Here is a 21777-nt window from a genome sequence, read left to right on the forward strand (position 1 = left end):
CTTTATAGAGACTTTTAACTAATATGACTCTGTATGATCTGATTGAATTGTCTCTGTGAAGTGCCTTGCGATGACATGTGTTTTGAATTGGAGGTATACAAATGAAGTGAATTGAAGTCCATTGAATTGAAAAGTCATGTAAGGTTGCTATGCATTGCGGGTGAAAAGTGAAAAGCAATTGGCTGAACCCAGAAAAGGTTAGACCCAGTTCTTTAGAATCACTATTTGGAAGAAATCTCTACATTCAGTTGAACTAATCCATTTGAACATCATAACCTCACTAAGGACATAACCTGAATAAGGATTTATATGAACTTACATGTAGTGTTCATAAGCTGAGTTTTTTTTTTCTATACACCAGCTAAGAATTCAGAAATGCTAAGTCCTTTGCTCATGGCAAAAGTAACTTTGAGTGGGTCCAAGATCTCAGAATGTTTCAGCTTAAAGAGAAAACTGTCTGTCTGCAGGTGTCTTGTATAAATAATGTATGTTGTTCACATAATGCCTACTGGATTACACGCACAAGCTAAGTGTATTTAGACAAGCAAAACAAACCAGTTGTAACTAGCAGAGATGGGAAGTAACGAAGTACAAATACTTCGTTACTGTACTCAAGTAGATTTTTCTGATATTTTTACTTTACCTTACTACTTATTTTTATGGCGACTTTTTACTTCTACTCCTTACATTTTTACACAAATATCTGTACTTTCTACTCCTTACATTTTAAAAACTTGGCTCGTTACTTTAGTTTTGAATCATTTCAATGGAGTTACCGTTATTATTTTTCACGTCATCAATACCAAATTCAATCTAATTGGATGGGAATCTACGTTGCATTTGACGCACCACTACAAGATGAATCGACAGATTCGGCGGTATTCATTGGCGGCAAATCATTGCAGCTTGGTGGCGGTGGCGTTAGCATAGTAGTATGGACGACGAGATGATTGAAAATGAACACAACGGAGATCTAGTCCTATTGGCAGACATCCATTTAAAATGTAGGCAACGGCATGAAAAAAGTGGTTTCTACTTTTACTTTTATACTTTAAGTAAATTTACAAGCCTGTACTTTGTTACTTTTACTTGAGTAAAGAAGTTTAATCAGTACTTCCACTTTTACCAGAGTATTTTTTAACACAAGTATCTGTACTTTTACTCAAGTACGGAAAGTGAATACTTCTGCCATCTCTGGTAACTAGTTATTCCCAACTCACTACCCTCCAAGCAAAAAAAGCTACTATCAAAAAAGTAGAAAATAAATAGTCTATAATAAAAATGTATTAAGGATTTTTCTCTGAATCAAAATGTTCAAGCATCAATGTTTGGGCTGAACATGCAGAGCCTGTCATGCTCTTCATGCCAAAACTCTCTTCCTTATATGAGTTCTTGCATTTCTGCGTTCCAGATGAGTGTCAGAGGATAAACTAATAAGTCATCTTATGTCTTTGTATTCATACAAGGTCAGAAGGACACATGAATTTCCTTTTATTTTTAAAAGTATTATAATACCTTCTGTGACAAGTTAACATGTATTAGGCCAGTATTGATTCGTTTGTTTTTATAACCTCTGCTGCCATAGATTTAATATACAATAAGATATACTGGCAGCCGTTTTGTGCTCATGCTTGTCTTCTATTGATCCTACAGTGTACACCCAGTGTTAGTTAGCAAAACTGGTCAGTATGTTTTAGCTTTGTTTTTTCTTGAAGGATTGTGGGAATGAGTGTGACAGTTAACAACTCAGCAGAATTGCACTTTGTTTTAAAAAATTTAAAAGCAAAACAAAAAAGCAAAGGCAGCATTGTGGATGCAAGCCTTATAATTAAACAGAAGCCTTTTTCTGGATGACCAGAAATGTAGAGCAGATTAACTTTGCAGAACTTGCTGACATGCTAAAGAGGAAATTCAGCCCTTCAGGTGTGTTGGAGCGGGTATTCATCCAAAAGTTTAAGGCCAGTAGCACTCTAGGACTGAAACTGCAGACAATTGATAAAGGGATCCAGAAGTACGGTAGATATTGTAGTTTTGTTTGTTTCAAAGGTATTCTAAATAGGATATACTCCCTTTAAAACTTACTAACTAAATCTAACTTTGAGCCCAGGGATGGTATTGGGTTCTTTGTCTTGAGGTCTCATAAAAGTGTAATGATTTGTCCTCATTTGCACTTCAGACACTACATAAAAGGCCTGCTGTCTCTTGTGTTTTATAAACTTCATAATAGAGCATGTTTGCCAATTAGACAAGAAGAGATCTTTGAGAATTAAAGCCACAAAATGTTCAGCCTAATTGAGAGCAGAAAGCACATTTTATTATATTAAAATAAAGTCAGGATGAATGAAGAAAAAGTAATTTTAGTTCAGTTTCGACTAGAACGATGTTTGCATTGAGGTTATTTAAGAATTTAATGTCTAAGTCTTTGTAATTTAACTCACCATTGCAGCTGGATCTCATTTTGTTTTTTGAAGCAGCTCTTCTAACTTCTAAAGTACTAATAATTCTAACCGATAAATTATATTCAAAACTGTCCTGTCCTGTGAACACCTGTGGTGAAAATAGACAGGCATAAATGTGGGTGGAATATGGAGCATCAATGGCACCTGTGCTTTGGGATTCCACCAGTCTAAAATACATTCAAGATTGAATCATTCATCTAAAATCTTCAGAAAGATTGCATGTAATTTTTTAAGATTATATGATATTTGAAAAATATACTCTTACTGTTAGGCAACATAGAGCAAAACAATGCTATCCAATACTGTTCTTTACCTGGGAAAATATATTAAATAATTGTAGTCTAATAATGTTTGCAGGACTGTAAGTAGATAAAGCTAGTTATCTTCTCACACTCATTAAGTTGTTATTTAAGGAAAACCAATGATATAAAACTACTAATAAAGCATATATAACTAGGGATGGGGATCGTTAATATTTATTGATATCGATACCTTTATCGATACTCCTTATCGATCCGAGTCTTTATCGATACCACTATCGATACTTTTCTGTTATTTGGTGGAAAGACGATGCGACAATATGTTTTTAACAGAACTGGTATTGCTTTTATTGCTTAACAAGTGAGCATAACAAAAAAGTTTCTAGCCTTCAGTAAACATGGCTAATGTAATAGGCCACTTCTAAATGACATAAAACTAACTAGAATATATCAGCAGCACCAAATGAAAAATAAAATGTCATAATGTATATAAATTAAATGAATAATATGCTGTGTCAGAAAAAAAGGAAATAAAATATCAGCCCATAAATTAACAGGTATTTTTTTGCAGAAAAATTAACATGTCTGTCACTTTTCATCAGGTTTTTAGAGATTAGGAAAATATTTATCAAATAAATAATTTTATTTTAAATTAAATGTAATTTTTAATAAATGTTGGCATCAGTAGTTTAATTATATATTGTAAAATAATTACAGCAATATACAACTGTATTACTCATGTTTCTCGCCAAAAACTCAATTTCCCTTTTCTTTACGTTACACTTGAACGCATCATGATAACCTAATTGTCGTTTTACTGAGCCAACCTGAACACATCATCACGCAGCACGTCTGAAACTTTATTTACTTTTTAAGCTAACTAGCTTGTATGCTGCCGATTACAACACGGATTTCACAATTACCATTTTTAAGTGACCAGACAAGCTACAAAGTCTGTGTGCGCGCTAACCAGTGGTTCTCTGAGTGGATGATGAAGACGGGCCCGACTGTGGTGCGGCGGGGCAGCAGCAGGAGGAGGAGGAGTCTTTTCCGTTCAGCCATTCTCGAGTTGCGAGCAAAGTTAACTGCCAGACTTCACTTGTTTTACTTTTAATATCTGTTTGCTTACAATTTCATTCCAAAACATTGGTAGACATGCTGCAGTGATTGGATTGATTAGATTTAAATGCTGTATATATAACCTGACCTTTGATTTGACTTATTTGCTCCAGTTTAGGTTTTCCACTTTCAAAAATATTTGCATAATTTAAAACTTAGATCTGTTTAATAAACTCTATAACATCATTTCTCCTCTATTTAAATATATATATATATATATATATATATATATATATATATATATATATATATATATATATATATATATATATATATATATATATATATATATATATATATATATATATATATAATACATTTTTATAATCATATTTGTACCCCAGGCTTTTATTTTAGTTTTATAGAAACCTTAAACTGAGAAGTCTACTCTCAATCAAGATGCCTTCTAAACTTCTAAATATCTTATCTTACCTAAAATTATAGAAAAAAATAGTTCCTTGTTGTTTTTGTGGGCACTTATACCATGATCACTGATTGAACAGTTTCACTCAGGTTTCAGAGCTCTTTATAGCACTGAAACAGCACTGATAAAGAGACACTAATCATCTTGCTATTGCCTCAGATGGACAGCATCTGAGGCAATGCCTGTTCTCTTGGACCTCAAAGATGAATTTGTTACAGTCTTTCAAAGTATTAAAGTTTGAAGGCCCAGCCATATTATAAAGACCATACGGCTTATGAGTAGAAATCTACAATTGTACACACCACAACACAATTGTCTACTTATCTGTTGAATAGTAATAAGGGATTATTGCAAAGTAAATCACCCAACACCATTGGCTGTGTTTCCCCAGATAAAAAGATTTTTTTAATCAAAAGGAATAATAAACTTAACCACATTTTTTTATAAGTAGAATTAAATGGACCTCTTTCTAAATTCTCTTTGTGAATTTGTATGGATGCTATTAAGGCAAGTGTATAGATAAAAGCCTAGTGATGCTCAAACACTTGTCCTTTTGCCTGCCCTGCATCATTCTTTATAAAATTATTCATCCATATTTAAAGAAAAATAATTCACTCCACCATCCATTTTCCCCAACAGTGTTTTGATATTTGCTGGACATTTATTTGCATTCTTTTAAGAATTCTTCACTGGCCTCAATCACTGAATACGCAAGTCCCCACCTTGCCATCCCCTCCTCTCCTCCTCCACAGGCATCTCACCTGTAGAAATCCCTTGTCTTTTCATAAGAAAAGCATTAATGCGCATCACATCCCCCAACACTTTGTACTCCAGGAAGCCATATGAAAGCCTTTTCTAATTGACTACTGACATTTTGTTTAATGAAGAGAGAGAGAAACAGACCAGCTGCAGCTATTAGAGAGGCAGAGTATTTAAAGACAGTTTTACTCTTTTACAAATAAAAAAGACAAAGTCTTGCATGTTTTAGAAGCTTCCCTGTCTATGCACACCTGAATTAAATAAATGTGTGATTAGCAGGCCCCTGCAGCCTACTGGCTGCTGAGGAGGATTGCAATCATTTCATGCAGGTGTGCTTGGATAGAGAAACATCTTAAAACGCAGAACAGTGGGTCCTGAGGGCCGAGTTTGAAAACTACTGATTTAAGGAGTTTTCCAATGTAACAATTCAAGCTTCCAATAGATAAAGATGCTTTTTCTCTAAGTCACCAACAGTATATTTGAGCACTCAATAAAAAGATGAGTGAAAAAGGAAAACTACATTAATTGATATATATTGCCTGTCAGATTAGCTACCAATGCCTAGTTCCATAACTCAATGCTAAGCTAATATTCTAAAAAAAAAAAAAAAAAAAAAGTAGGTTGATTTAAACCAATATTGTGTAACTTTCAGCTTCTAGGGTCATGAGATCTGCATCTTCTAGGCTTCTAGGTTTTGCATCTGTTTGGTCGGCTAACAACAACTTTTAGCATAGTAGCCTATGCTCTCATGTTTAAGGTGTTACTTTAAGGGGTTATTTTAAGGTTTTCAGACAGAGCTCTGGGTAGTTCAATCACAGATCTTTTCCCTGTTTCTGGCCAGCCCATATGGAGCATGTAGCAATGTGCATGTAGTTATATATTAACCTAAAAAAATAATATATCTCAAATAAAGACAATACCCAAAAAGTACAGTGTTGCTTTAACAAACCTTTAAAAAAAAAAAAAAAATCAAATGTTATGTGGTTTAAGCGGTACAATCCCCCCTTTTAATGTAGCTAGTGGTTTGATTATCAATGGACATGTTTGTTATTAAAGCAATTATTCAAATTTGAGGCTTGGACTGCACAGACAGATGGATTTGCACAAGGCAGTGAGGATTTTTCTTTGTCATTTTTTATATAGAACCAACAAAATATTGCAAAAACTAAAGAGTTTCCCAATCAGTCAAAAAATAAAAATATTAAACAGACTAGTAAAGCATATAATAAATGTAATATACTTCCCTGATGGCAGGAGCTGTAAAATACTGTTTATTAAATCAAGATAGTTGGTTTATTAGAATGTTCCTCAAATATTGCTTTATTCTGGTCCCTTCTAGTAGTCAAAAAGCCATAGCATCTTATGAGCAGTCTGTATTGCTTATATCTGAATTAATTTCATGTGTTAATATAAATACTAAAAAAATAACCTCAGGCTCAGAAGCAGATAAGAAAAAAGATTCTGCATTTTAGAAGCCTATATCATAAACATACAACCTGTATTTCATCACTTTATTATTTATTATTCTACAGAACAGAAACTCTTTCTAAAGCCCTGAAATGAAAAACGTTCAGTAATATTAAATTAACTAGATGGAACGTTTAGTGGAAAATTAGACCTATTTACTCTGTGGTTTTCTCCAAATATATAGACAAGATCCTGACAAACTGTTATATTAAATTATCTTTCAATCAGATTATATCTGGAGATAGGCTGGATTCGATTGAGAACAAAGGTACATAGAAAATTCCTGTCAATAATAAAAAGCAACAATATTTGTTTCATAAAATGTTAAGACATTTAAAAAATGGAATTGAATTAATCACAGATTAAGTTAGTTGATGGTATCAGTTTTCATGCCACAACAAACTTCCCCCTTCCTCCAAATAGGCACAAAACAGGGGTGGAAAAAGTTTAATGAGCAACTTGGAAAAAGGAGACATAAAAAAATCAAACTGAATTAGTGTCCTGGAAAAACAGATGCGGAAACATGCTGCTTGTGAAACTCTCCTTGCAAGTCCCTTCATTTCATTTAGAAATGATCCCAACTTTCTGGGCAAATGAAAGACCTGGCCTAGAAAAACAAAGTTATGTAAAAAATAAACCTCATGTCCAGTTGCCTAGACTGAACTTTTTCAAGATTCACCATGACCTGGATGACTGAGAATCTTCACAGGTGTGAATAAATCTGTATTTTCAAAGTGCTTATAGAAAATGGATAGTTCACCTTACATTTGAGACATTTACTTCTAAAGCGTAGTCAGTCCCTAATTTAACTCTGTCTGCATTGTTTTTATGTGTTACAATGACCCAGGTTTCTTGTATAATAATCCAAGTATCTATCTGCTCCAAAATCTTTATCAGTATAATGTCAGGGAAATCATCTTAAAGGCTTTGTGTATATAATAGTAAACTTAAAAGCAAAGCTAAATGTAAGCATCAAGGTCAGCATTACACAAGATTAATCCAAAACAACTATAATCCTTTCAGTAATTATCTGTGTTGATGTCTTTGTCTGATGTTATAATTACTTTCCTCTGCTACATTTCACATGGAGCCTTCATTTCGGAAGATCTACTGTTTTGCATTTTTCTTTCAAAAATCTACTTATTATTTTTACTATTTTCACCTAAATCAACTCAGCGTAGGTTGTACCTTGGCTTAGGTACAGTATTGTTAAATGTTTTAAAATCTAACAAGATTTTTTGTCATACCTCTTCACTCAATTTCATAGATGCAAACAATAAGTGTTGCAACAAAGAGAAGCTTAACCTAAATTGCTGATATAGGTATCCTATTTCATTGTGCTTTCATAGATTATGGTTTCTGAAGTGTAGCTACAGTTGCAGCAAAAACGGAAAGACCTCTGTGCAGATACATACTTCAAGGTAAATGCTATTATGTGAGAACCTTAAAATAAATATTTTTTTCCCTTCTCTTGGCTGGTAAATACAGAGTATTTATGCTACCTGTTACTTTTCATGTTTTTTTTGTGTGGGTTGGCACACACCCTGTGTACTGTCAAACAGTACAGTGGCTAAATGTAGCCCTTTATATAGACCCACAGTCTGGTTACAAGATTGTAGATACCTGGGATTTCTGTGTAAATTCTTAGTCATCCTGGCCATAACAACCACAAAACAGTCCCGTTGCATCTGATTTAGGGCTGTTTTATGGATACTTGTCATGCAAATTACTGGTCACACCTTGATTTCTCTTGTCCCTCTGGTCACATTGTTTTCATTCTTGTTTAGGCTTACCATAAAGTTTTCCAAGCCTGTTTGATGAGTTTATTTCTTTCATAGTATCAATGTATGCATCTTTTTATGTTTCATGTGGCAAGATTCCATTTTTTTTCCTAAAAGTATAATGGAGGATTTTTGTAAAATTTTTGAAAAGACCCGCCCTCTATCCTTTAAAAAAATGCACTTGCACAACCTTTACCTGCCCCTGAGAGGGAATGTTCGAGAGCATGCACAAGCCCATTTCTCCTTGTGCACACTCTGTTTACAAGTTACTGTTTGCATCACTCATACAAGCTTACTTTCCAAAAGAAGATTAGCAATTTCTCCATTATGCCAGACTCGCCACCAGTAAAGCTGAACATACACTGTACGATTTCTTGCGCTTTTAGGACCGATTCTCCATGCGATCGGGCATAGGTTCAGCTTCATTGTGAATCGAGTTGTATGCAGGGAGTAACGAAGGGTGAGAAGACTCTCACGACCACCTGCCGATCAGGAATTGTAAGGTCGGGAGAAAATCAAACATGTTTGAAATTCAATCAGCTGTCGCAAGATCACATCAGAGCATTGGGCCGCACAGTGTGAGAATATTCATCATGAGCTGTGAACTTTTAAACCCTGCAGTTTCATTGTACAGCTTGAGCTGTAGCTGTGTGCAGCAATTAAAAATTTTTCACAGTGTATGCCCGGCTTAAGTGAAAATGGGGACGAGCATGTGGTCTTACGTAAACATATCACCAGAATAATTGACAATTAGGAGGATCACATATTTCAATGATCCACCCAGAAAAAAACATCCTCTATTACACCTTAAACAGAACTGATTTATGAAAAAAATTTGGGATAGAACCGTTTTTGGGTGTATAGTGCGTTTTCCCACTTGGTTGGTTCCAAGGATATCAAGAGGGATTGTTTATACCGACAAGTACTGTATGTTAAACCCAGCATGTGTACCTGTGAAAGACAAGCTTGTAATTAAAACTCTAAGCTAAAACCTTAATTACTACTGAACGTGAAGTGGTTTTGCATTGGTGTCAAGTACTGGTGGTTTGCGTATACATACCTCCATTAACATGTCTCCACAATTCCAGAAAACAAATAAAATATACTGCTTGTTGACTTCAGTGGGGGAGAAGGTACCCACAACCCCAACCCCCTTCAAACACTTCTTCCACCAAATCACCTTATAATAGCATATTAGGTTTTGTAATTATACAGCATGCAACATGAAAATTTGACACCACAGATCTATCTATTATCTTTAAAAGTCAGATATGTATTTGTTTAAGGGGTTTACTCTTTTTAGAGAAAAAAATAACTTTCATTTACTGTTATCTCTTGAAACCTTTTAAGTATCAAACTTTGTATTCTATTCTTGTTGTGAGGTTTTCCTTTACATAAGCAGGAAGTATATAAAGGTGTAAAAAATGTTTTTCTTACCATAGTTTGGACAGCAGACCTTGAGCCAGCAAACACAAGAGAGCACAGTGAGGTTGGACAGACTACAGAGGCCAAACAGAACACCACAAAAGGCATATGCAGTGCATGTTGTCAGGTTGAATAACCACCTGAACAGAAAGAAAGACAGAAAAGAACATTTATGAGTGACATTTTGCTCAAATAAATGTGTCTGTGCAAGCCAATAAAACATCTTAATCTATATGCTAGTGTGACAGGTAATATATTAATTGGCATCCTGGTTCGGAAACAAGAGACAACGGGCAGACAGTGATGTGTTTTGACTTAAAAGGGGTCTAATTGACAGCTAAGGCTAACATACCAAAGATCTTTCTAAGATCAGAATAAGATGACAGAGATGGTCATTAAATAAATTGGGAGGAACAATTAAGTAGCATGATTTCAATTCCTCTGAAATGTAAAAAAAAAAAAAAAAAAAAAAAAAAAAAAAAAAACATACCTGTGATGTTGGAAGCTATGAGTTGGGTCATCATAGCAAACAGGTCATGATAATGGAACTTTTGGGAACATTCTTTGAAGAGACACTTTTAGTACCTAGCACTTGACTTTATGATTGCCAGTGAATCACAATGATAAATGTTTCATTATGATCATTTTATAAGATCTTTCTCTGAAAATATAAGCACACTGTCCTTTTTGTCTAAGGTCTTTCCCTTTTACAGTATACCTATATTTATAATTATGCTTATTGTTCTTCTTGTAATCTTGATGATAATAATAATGATAATAATAATAATAATATTAATAATATTTTAATTTGTTAGAATTATAGTCTGCTGGAGGAAATATAATGCAGTACGGTGTTGAGCAGTAGGGAGATGGTTACTTTTTACTTTGCAACTGGAGACACACTGTTTCTCAATTCTATTACCAGGGTTTTTTTTTTTTATCATTTTGGTACCTATTTCTCAAAGAAAAAAAAATACAGTAATAATGAAAAGAAATATACAGAATGGATCAATGGTTTTATTAGTTGTTTTTTTTACTAATGTTAATTTTCAATTAAGATGAAAGTAATAGTAAAGAATAGGGTTAATTGAGTTCACCTAAAGTTTGAATGCATGCTAAATAGCTGTTACCTAGTGAGTAACCGTACAGTTCAGTGTATGAACATGACAAAATATCAACGATATGTTAATTAAAAAACGCTTTTTTCTACATCAACAAGAATAACATTTCTTCAGGAGAAAAAAACTCAAATATTCAAGGTTTTTTTCACAGTTTATAAAGCCAGGATGTTTCTGTTAACATAAATACATTGTAGTTAAGTGTCTTGTCTCACTTATCCCACCACACACTCCAAAATAGTGGGAATTAGTTTATGATTTCAGAAATCTAGCGCTTCTTATTAATCATTTTATTGATCATTTAATCGCAATGCAAATGTAAACAAAACTTCAGATTTTTGTTTCAACTTCATTTGGAAGTGAAGCAGCAATCAAATGTCACCAAGTTCATCAAAATTGTGCCATTCGCCTCCATAAATTTGCAACCTTTTCCCTCTACATAGAGATAACATGGGGATCATTTGCATTAGCTACCAAATTCACATTTGGTGTGAATGCCCCTTTACAGTAAGCCCAAAACCTTCTGCTTTACCATTACATTTCTCATGCATATTTTTTTTCCACATTGATATTGATTTCTACCAAGATTGTGTACAATGAGCTCCTTGGCTTCAACACAAAATGTTGTAAAATTAGTTGTGAACAATAAATTGGTGAATTTGTGTTTGACTACTTTGTGGCTAAAGGACTTGGTTGCCTAACACAAAGATGCTACATTTTTAAACTGAATATGAATAAAAGGTAAAAGGGAGCAAAATGTATTTTCAATACAGCAAAATACATTTTCAAAGCAAAAACATTTCATCTCAAGTTATTTGATACTGTTTCAATTTCCTGTGTTGCAAATTAAAAATTACTCTAATAATACAAATTCATTCTGAGCAGTTCAAATGTTAAGTTAGTTAACAATTTTTTAATATATAAAAACATTTGGCAAAATCTGTAAAAATATCCAAAATGAAATCTGCAGTTATTCTCCTTGACAGAAGCACGGGGTCAGGAAGATGTCAGTTTTATTTTGAAGAGGTAGGAGCAGTCCATTGAAAACAGCCAATAAAGCCTTGTGATAGTGCCAAAAGCTAGAATCAATTTATCTGTGACTAAAATAATGTGGAAAAAGATCTGCATACAAGATGAGCTGAGAAACTTAACAAATAGGGCAAAGAAAAGTCATATCTGTCATGATCTGCCCTGATAGTTGACCTTAATTGTTCACTTCATTTACCTGCTTAACTCTGCTCGGTTCTTAATCATCATTCATCTTATTCACCTGCGTCTCTTACTTTATATTCGGCTCAGCCCAGCTATTGGGGACAGTAGTTGTTGTAAACTTGCTTCAAGCTTGCATGGGTTTTTGGATATTTACAGAGTTCATGTTCCCGTCCCAATAGGCCAGTGGGTTAAAAAGGGTTTTAGTGTTTTCTCCGGATCTTGTCCTGGCTTCTAGGTGGAGACCAGTTTAAAGTTCTGCAGATTTCCTGGTACCATGTCTTGTCTCTGTCCCCCAACCACTGAGCCTGCCTGTCTGTGCATGTTTACCTGAGATCGCTGCTGGACTCATGGAACTATGAAATTGCCTTCTAGCTCTGTGGATTCCTGGAACCCTGGATCTGTCTGTTCCTGCGGAACCCCTGTCCAGGCTGCAGACTCTTGGACTCCGGAACTGTTCCTGTCTGATCTGAATCCCTGCCTGGATCGGATTCCTGCCTGCTCACTGAGGTTGCTGCATCTAGGACACTCTGGGCAGCCCTGCACCGCAGCTTGTTTGGCAGTTCATCAGCTGTATCCTGCCTTCTTCAGAGAAATTTTCAACATCTCACTGGTGAAATATAAAGTGCCAACCTGCTTCAAATCCTCAACTATTATCACTGTTCCAAACAAGCCAAGGTCTAGCACGTGAAACTGGGAAAACATGTCTCCGACTAACAGATCATCAACTATGGTACCCCCCTATCGCTGTGTTCTTTATCTTCTGCTCTTCTCCTTGTACACCAGCAGCTGCACCTCTAGTCATCAGTCTGTCAAGCTTCTGAGGTTCACAGATGACACCACTCTCATCGGACTTATCTCTGATGGTGACGAGTCAACCAACAAGTGGTAGGTTGACTTAGTGGAGTTTGTTGTGGACTTCAGGAAGAACTCAGCCCCAGCTATCCCCATTACCCTCTGTGACTCCACAATTTACACTGTGGAGTCTTTCTGCTTCATGGAAACTATCATCTCACAGGACCTTAACTGAACCTCAAATCCCTCACGAAGAAAGCCCAGCAGAGGTTGAAAAATTTCCAACTGCCAAGGAAAATGATGGCGCAGTTCTACTCCTCCCTCATTGAGTCCATCCTCACCTCTTCCATCATCATCTGGTAGGCTGATGCCACCGCCAAGGACAAGGGCAGACTGCGGTCATCCAGTCTGCAGAGAAGATGAATGGCTGCAATCTTCCATCTCTCCAGGATCTGTACGCCTCCAGGACTCTGAGGCATGCATGGAAGATTGTGGCTGATGCCTTGCACCCTAGCCACAAACCATCAGGACCAAAACCTCCGGCCACAAGAGCAGTTTCTTCCCATCCGCTACCAGCCTTATCAACAAGGCCCACAGACCCCCATGGCACTGACACTGCCTCTCTTCCACCCCCGTTTAAGACCTACAAGCTACACCAATGTAGCATCTCCAGACCAACTGTGTTACATTAACGCACAGTCTAGTGTGTATATAGTATATAGCTATTTTTGCTATATATTGTATCTTGTTTATTGTATGTTTTATATTTTATAAAGCTTTAGATTTTGTATTCAGTATATGTATTGAATTTGTCTGCACCAATAAATCCAAATCAAATTCCTACTTGGCGATATATCTGATTCTGAAGAATGGATATGATAATATGATTGCAAGTCTGCAGCTTCTGCAGAGCTCTGCTGCTCGCTTACTCTCCCAGACTAGTGGACACGTAGTGCCCCTCCCCCACCACCACTTGTTCCTTGTGCACTGCAAGAACTAATTTTAAGCTTCTATTTGTTTTTCAATGTTACAACAAACTTGCTTGACCACTTTTTCCGAGCTGCGTCATTGCAACTGCTCACCCTGATCTCTTAGATAAGCTGATTAACTGATGCTGACAAAACTAAAACTAGGCTGAAGCTCAGAGCTTCCAGAGCATTCGCTCTAAATTATGGAACAATTTAACGTTAAGTGTCTTAAAGGCCTCCTCTTCTCCTGATTTTAAACCTTGGCTTTTGACACACGGTGATTTTTTTTTGTATGGCATTTTAAAATATGCCCACTGTGAACCTGGCTTTTATATCTATTTTTAAAATATTTTCTCCCATCCTTCTTGCAAAGTACAGCATTTTCCCCCCATGCGTTTTAAAAAAGCGCTATAGAAATTGGTTGACTGATGATATTAAAGAACAAATACTTCAAAAGGTTCTTCTGTCTTTGACCATATTTTTTATATATGGGCTGGGGCAGTTTCTAAAAAGGAAAAAAAAATCTGATAATAACCTGAAGATCAAAATTAAAAAGCAGAAATCTTAAGCTGTCTTTGAATTTTGTTTTGAAATTTAAGCGATTCATGCATGATTTAAAGCAGATTTAAAAATCAAGCTCCATACTAGACATTAAGGCTTTTTTTAGTAAATTTTTATTTTTCCTTTTTTAATTCTTAATATAAACCTGGAAAGCTTTAATATAAGACAGTTTTGCTTGGTCTCAACCAAAAATACACTTTATTAGCCAAAATTAAGTATAGACTTCACAAAGACTTGAATAACTGAGTGGGCCATGTACCTTGATGCTGAACTCAGGTGGGTTGCTTAGAGAAAACTCCAAACAACATATTTAAGCTCAGCTGAAATTTCACCCTTCCAATAGGAGAAGCTATGTAGTCTCTAAAAAAATTTTCTAACCTCAGATGAGACAAATATAGGGTAAACTGAATTCACTGACAAGAAGAATATCATTAGAAACCAAGGTGAGGCTTTTAAATATGAATAAACTGACAGGCATGTTGATGGAAGCAATATACTAAGAGTCAATTTCACTCCCAGTGGTACCGTTACATTCCACGGAGTAGCTAGAATAATGGAAAATGGGTTCTGCTCCCAAATGTTTAACTTAATTTCAGATCAACAGCAGGTCCATTGAAATGTGTATATGACACCTTAATTTCTCAGTAAGATTAAGATCCAAAATAAAGGTTTAAAAAATGGTAGGATATGCTAGAATATAGCTTCTGGAATGGGCTGCCCAGTGTTTAGAAATCAATCCTATTAGACATGGGTGTGCTATGTATAAAGGCATATCTAATAATTATAAAACAAACATGTTTTGAAAAATATTGTCCAATTCAGATAATAAAACTCACATGTGAGCATAGGCTGAAGGAATGGCCAGTGGAAAAAGAGTTGTAGTCATGCTTAAATCACTGATTGCCAGATTTACGACAAAGAACTCTGCTGGCTTTAGGGAGGACTTCTTTCTATAGGCCACAAACAGCAGGATCCCATTCCCCAGAATGGACAATACACCTGGAAAACAGAGAGGTAAAATAGCAAGTAGGAGCCACCTGACATATAAAATAATCAAGCATGCGACATTTAATTGACCTACCAAAAATCGTGTAGAGTGTTCCCATGATGAAGTCATTGTCTTTCGATATTCTGGACACGAACAGAAATATTTCAGAGGCATTTCCCATCTTAAGTGAAAGAAAAAGAGTACAGGAAATTAGAGTATATAAAATCTATTGCAATATGAATCTGCCAATTTTGTCAGCAACAACCCAAACAATCCTCAAATCCAAACAATCCAATTTGGAATTTTACATCAGATAGGTAATGTATGGGGAAAAAAAGGAAACAGGAAGGGCAAAGCCAAAAACCAAAAATATTGTATTCTGTCAGTATTTACAAAGGATTCCTGATGTGCAAATCAGTGTCAGCTGATTTAATAGTTACTGATAACCAGCTAAAATAATTATTTCCACCAAGGTACTAGGAGAAAAAAATGTTTAAAGAGGCAAAGAGACCTTAACAAAACTGTCTTACTATAGCAAAACATACTTATTTTACCATTGACAATCCACAACAAGCCACAATGCATTTAGCTACTAACATTACTATTAACACTGACTGCACATGACTCTGATGGAAAACATATATTAAAGCTTATTGTTTGTGCACAATACTTGGACAAGCTGGTTGATATTGTAAAATCTGGTGAGATTAGGCCAAAGGTGAACTATTTGACGTTATCGCAAACACAAGGTTAGTTAAAGGGAGGGTTTTGCATGTGACCCTATAAGCACAGTGATGAAAAATGAGGCTTGTAGGCAGGAATATGGTTTGGGTTGTCTTACAACATGTGGTACTAGAAGACTTCATATAATTAAAGGGAGTACAAATGGAGACATATGCTTGAAACTTCCTAATATAAGTGAATTTGAAAACAAAACAATGGTTCTAACTAGACAGCCTGTTAAACTCTACATTGTTTTCAGAGACTAATGGTAAGATTGCTAGAATGGGCCCAGTAATATTTTTTTTCGGATAAAAATTGCAACACAGTATACTATATTCAAATAACATTCGCCTAGGGTGCCCCTCATTAGCCTTGTGAGACCATCCTGATCTCGCGAGCTTTCAAGGTTTCACTCGCAGATCAGTCTGGAGACTCTCGGTTGAAGAAAATTTGGAGCCGTTCACCAAACGAACGTCCAATCAGCATTGGCTTTGAGGCGGGTTGAGGTGTGACGCAACGAGAAGCGCGACAGTTCAGTCTAAAGAACATGGCGGCTTCAGCCGATGAAACTAGCATTAGCGTGGCTATCGAGCAAGTTTTATCGGAATTACAGAGTATTTCTTCACTGAAAGAAGAGCAAAACACTGCTCTGGAGGCTTTTCTCAGAGTAAAAGATGTTTTTGCTCTTCTCCCGACTGGTTTCGGCAAGAGTTAGCCTGGCTTGTAGTTATGTTTTCGTCGTCGCTCTGTTAGTACGTCATATGCTTCGTTGCTCTGAATGGTTTATTTGACCCGTCTATCACCAACAAAGGCCAATCAGCTAACCAGCATTTTCGCCCCTTCCCAAAATTTCTTCAACAGAAGGTTTCCAGGTGGATATGCGGAGCAAATCCATCTGGCGGAGTCAGGTTAGCCCCTCATGGGATTGCATGAAATAAGACTAATCTACTATTGTTAGAGGAGCAACTCACTAGTCATATACAAAGATAGATGTTGCTGTCAGCTATTTTGATACCAGTGAATTGAGTATTTCTTGCATTTTTATATGAATGATGATCTAAAATATAAATATCTAATTATCTATGTTGTGTTATGTTCTTGCTGTATCACAGAAGAGTTTTTATATTTATATGTCTATATGCTCAAAAAATGCTGCTGGAGGAATTTTTAGACTTAATTAAGTCTGTTAACCTGATCCAGTCAGCAACTGGCTAGCTCAAGTGGTAAGTCACCTGTCCTGCACCCGGGGGAATGAGCTGTCAGTGTGGGCACTAAGGCAAGACCCTTCAAGTGATACCTGCTTTGGGGTGTGGCGGCATAGTGGTTGGGGCATTGCACACAATGGCAGCCCACTGCTCCCCAAGGGGTTAAATGCAGAGAGTTTTAGATAATACAAAATATGTATTTAGCTGGGATGCTCAGTGGAACAGGGGGTAGCACGGCTGCCTTGCCTTGCAGCAAGAATGATTCACGGCCCGGGGAGTTTGCATGTTCTCCCTTTGCATGCATGGGTTCTCTTCAGGTACTCCAGCTTCCTCCCAAAGTACAAAAGCATGACTGTTAGGTTAATTGGCTAGGTTTTATTTAAATAGGTTATTCCTCCTGAGGTTTTCACTTTAAACAACTTTTAACTAAATCACGTCCCCTTGTTTGTCACTGTGGGACTTTTAATACATCCTCTGCTATGCAATTTTCTGTAGCATTTAATCAGTTCCCTGTCCCTTCTGAGATGCTTGCTTTTGGAGTATAGGAGCTCATCTCTTGGTTTAACTGGCCAAGTAAAACACTCCTATACTCTGAAGATCCCCTAAAAACAAACCGGCCTAGGTCTAAACCAGAGCCTTGGTTTAATGTGAGAACCAGGGCTGGGAGAAGGGAATGTCACCAAGCAGAACGGATGTGGAAAAAGGTAAACAGCATGGGTTACATTATATCATGAAGGAGTGCTGGCATCATTACCGAAAAAAAACAAAAAACTTTTCTGGTTCTGGAAAACAGACATAATCTTTTCATTCTGTTCAACATAATTGACTCATTCTCAACCCTCCCTTTGTCTCGTGTTTGGAAAAAGTTGAGACTTGCTATAACTTTTTTAATATTTAATTGAAGAGGTGTCCATCACAACGGCTCTAATCACACCTCCTAACGCTGATCCTTCGGTTGCAGCTCTTTGATCTGTTTTTTAGATGGTTTGAGCCTGCAATTCACTCTTTTCTAAAGGTTTTGTCAACAGATCAGAAACCTCCAGGTTCTACATTGGATTCTCTCCATTCATGATTCTTTAAGGATTTTTTTTCTTGTATTTTATGAATTGTTTTTACCATTGTTAAATTTCATCCTCAGTTCTGGTTTGGTCCTTACTAAACTTAAACAGCAGTTACACTTCTAATGAAGAAACCAGGACTAAATCACTCTATATGTTATCCTATTATAGCCCTATTTCTAAGCAACCAATTGTTTTGAAAGTAAAAGTCTTGGAAAAAGTTTTCTCTCAGCTAAAACATCTGGATGAAACTGACCTCCTTTAAACAATTAAGTCTGGGTTTAAGGTACAGACTCATTATTACTATGAGACTTGCTTACTATGATACTCTCCTTGCATGTGATTCTGGTCACTATACCTATTTGGTTCTGCTTGATCTAACAATTATTTTTGACACTGTTGACCATCATATCTTGATAGCAAATCTAAATCAATTAGTCGGTATCCAGCATGCTGTTCTCGACTGGAAGAGATGGTATCTGACTAAATGACCTTTCTGCATCGAAATTTGTAACGCTGAATTGTCTGGTGTTTCCTTATCCTACAGGGTCCCACAAGTCTCAGTTTTATGGTCCCTGGTCTTTGTATGCATTTGCTGCCATTCAGTTCCATACTAATAACACATGGGATCAATTTCAAATCAATTTGCCCCACCAACTTGGGTTTTAAGCAGTACAGTGACCCAAGGTAGAGCTACAGAGTTGGATTTACTTGTGACAAATCTTTAGCCTGGAAACTACATTACTAATCTATGGCTATCATTCTCTGCTGATCTTAGTGACAAAGGAAAGCCTTCTAAGCAGATGGCTGATTGATCATCTTGGCTACTCATCAGTGTCATTCCTTTCCATCTCCATTCTGGGGTCTCTGTATGAACAGCACACTTCTACCTGCAGAAGTCTCAGCTTTACACCAACTTCTCGATGCAATAAGTTATAATACACAATTGTTTTTTTGTTTTGTATTTTACTTGGGAAAATATATCCTCACACAACTATAGAATGTATAACTCATATGCACAAAATATCTTAATTTCTTGCCTTTTGTGCTTTGTGAAAATAACTTAGGGGCTTGGGATAACTCATCATCCCCTTTCATTATTGATCAAAACTTTTTTCTTCTTTGACACTTATCTGGATGAATGTTAAAGGGATTTTCTACAGAAAGGTTAATGCAATTTTTACATCTGCAATTCAATTACTATGAGTATAATCATTTAAATGTGAAAATAACCCAGATTTCAAGTGCCTGAATACTGAAATAAAGGCAGTGAGATTAATTATCGCTGGTATTATTGAAAGTTAAATGTGGAGAAGATGTGTTAATTTCTGGGATTTCAATACTTCGTACTTTTTTTGGTCCAAGCAACAGTATTGCTGACTAAATTGTAGTAAATTGTTCATTAAAAGCAGTTTAGGTCAAAAAACTATAACTAAGATCACCAGACTGAAACAAGACTAAACAGTGACGAAAGTATGTAACTTTTCACAAAAGCCTTTTACTTTTCTTGTCAAATAACTATACATTCTAAAACTTGTATTAATTCTGGCAAAATGTTAATATATTCTGCCCTGTTCAACTCTTTGAAAACACTTTAAACATGCATACACTTTTTGAAGATAGTACCAACATCATGGTCTGATCATGTATCTGCATTATTGAAGATTTGATAGAGGAGGTTTAATTACACAATTTTATTCAATTAAATAGTTTCTTCAATTATGAATGAATCTAATTTCCAATGCTCATGTGATACAACTAATAAGTTATTCTGGGCTCCCAGATGGAGATGTGGACAGCTGAACAGGATGGATAAAACAAGAGTTGTTTGTAGAGTACACAGAGAAAAACGCTGTGATCATGGCTGAAATCAAAGCAAAATTAACTAGCTTATCAAGTTTACCAGCATAACCTTACAAAATATTTAGACTGGCCAGACAGACTGACCTGTGCTATATATAGTACATTGGCATATTAGTGTGGCAAAGAGTCAGAGGAGCCGAATTTCAAAGGCAGGACAAGGCCTTGACTAACAGGGAAGGTATTGTGCATATATGATATATGTAATGCCTTCAACTGTAAGGGTGGAAAATATGTTGTTTAATCAAATCAAAGTTTATTTTGAAGAATTAGGAATGTAAATGAAAATACGTTAACATTATTAATAGAAAGCTGGCTCTTGTGTTTAATGCTGAGCTGCAAAATGCATTAAAGCAAAATGCTAGGAAACTGGAGAGAAAATCGAACTCCACAGGCCTACAGGAATCCTACCTTCTTCTTACCTAATCACAACAAGATAAGATGGAGTAAGACAAGGAACCAGCACTGAGGAACTGCACAAGGAGAATATTTATGGGAGACTGAACAAAGAGAGGACTAACGAGCTAATTGTGAGCAGGTGTGAACAGAGGAGTCTAGAAAGGAGCTAGGGAAAAGGAGACCAACAAAAGAGGGCAACAGAAGGCAACAAATAAAAACCTAAGAACTGAAATATAACCAGTAAACACAACAAACTAGGAATAAAACCAATAAAACTAGAAAACATGGAGCAAAGTAAAACTGAATACTAAAAAGAAACCATAACAGAACCAAGACTGTGACAGAAGTTTTTCCTCTCCACTGTCACTACAAGCATGCTTACAGTAGTGTGAGGGATTGCATTTGAGTCAATGAGTTGAAGCAATCAACTGGTTTTCCTTAGATAGAAAACTTTGAATCCATTTGACTGTATGATCTGGTGAACTGTAAAGTGCCTTGAGATGACATGTATTGTGAATTGCCGCTATATAAATAAACTGAATTGAATTGAATTAATTAAATCAGCCTTTGACTGATTTAGAGCAATTGGAATGTGTCCAAATCAACTCACAATACAAATTAAACAGGTCAATAAAACATTATTTGGTAAAATAATATCTTATCAAATAATTTTCTTATTTTTTGCAAATAGATAAAAAAATTTACAAAGGTAATTTAAATGATAAAATATGTGAGTATGATATAAACTTATTTCTCTCTAAAATATGTTTCAGTTGTTTGTTTTTATTCTGATTACTGTATGTCAGAGTTGGTTCTACATGTCTCTTAAGTAATTTTAGACATCTGATAACAATGTAAAAATATGTTCATTTGACCAGCTTATTCATTCACTTAAGGAGGCTGTAGTTTTTAATGTAATTTTTTAAAATGTTAATCCAACATCTGTAAATAAAGCATTTCACTTCTAAGGTTATTAGGGGTGAAGAGGTTTTTTTTTATTTTTTTTTTTATTTGTCATGAGCTGTCATATTCACTTATAGATCAAGCGTTCACATTCGTAGAGATCAGTAAGAGTTATGAAGAACACAAGATAAGACTAATAAACAATTATCTAACAGCATGTATTTCTCCCATAAGTGAGTGTCAGTGTTTCATATATTACGAAGCAAAACCTTTTTTTTCCAAAGTGCTTTCAGGAC

The 21777-nt window shown here is 35.7% G+C and overlaps 1 protein-coding gene across 1 annotated transcript in view; it reads right to left on the reverse strand.

Moving 5' to 3' along the window:
* Nucleotides 1–21777, reverse strand: part of opn7b (opsin 7, group member b) — a 90849-nt gene that overhangs the window by 9879 nt on the left and 59193 nt on the right. The window contains exons 2-4 of the mRNA XM_038271336.1: nt 15427–15514; nt 15182–15344; nt 9707–9834 (exon numbers count right to left, since the gene is read on the reverse strand). Coding sequence (XP_038127264.1) covers nt 9707–9834; nt 15182–15344; nt 15427–15514 — 379 coding nt within the window. The remainder of the gene's footprint in view (nt 1–9706; nt 9835–15181; nt 15345–15426; nt 15515–21777) is intronic.

The sequence above is a fragment of the Cyprinodon tularosa genome, unplaced genomic scaffold (assembly GCF_016077235.1).
Source record: "Cyprinodon tularosa strain WSP-4 unplaced genomic scaffold, ASM1607723v1 ctg8, whole genome shotgun sequence".
Classification (NCBI taxonomy): Eukaryota; Metazoa; Chordata; class Actinopteri; order Cyprinodontiformes; family Cyprinodontidae; genus Cyprinodon; species Cyprinodon tularosa.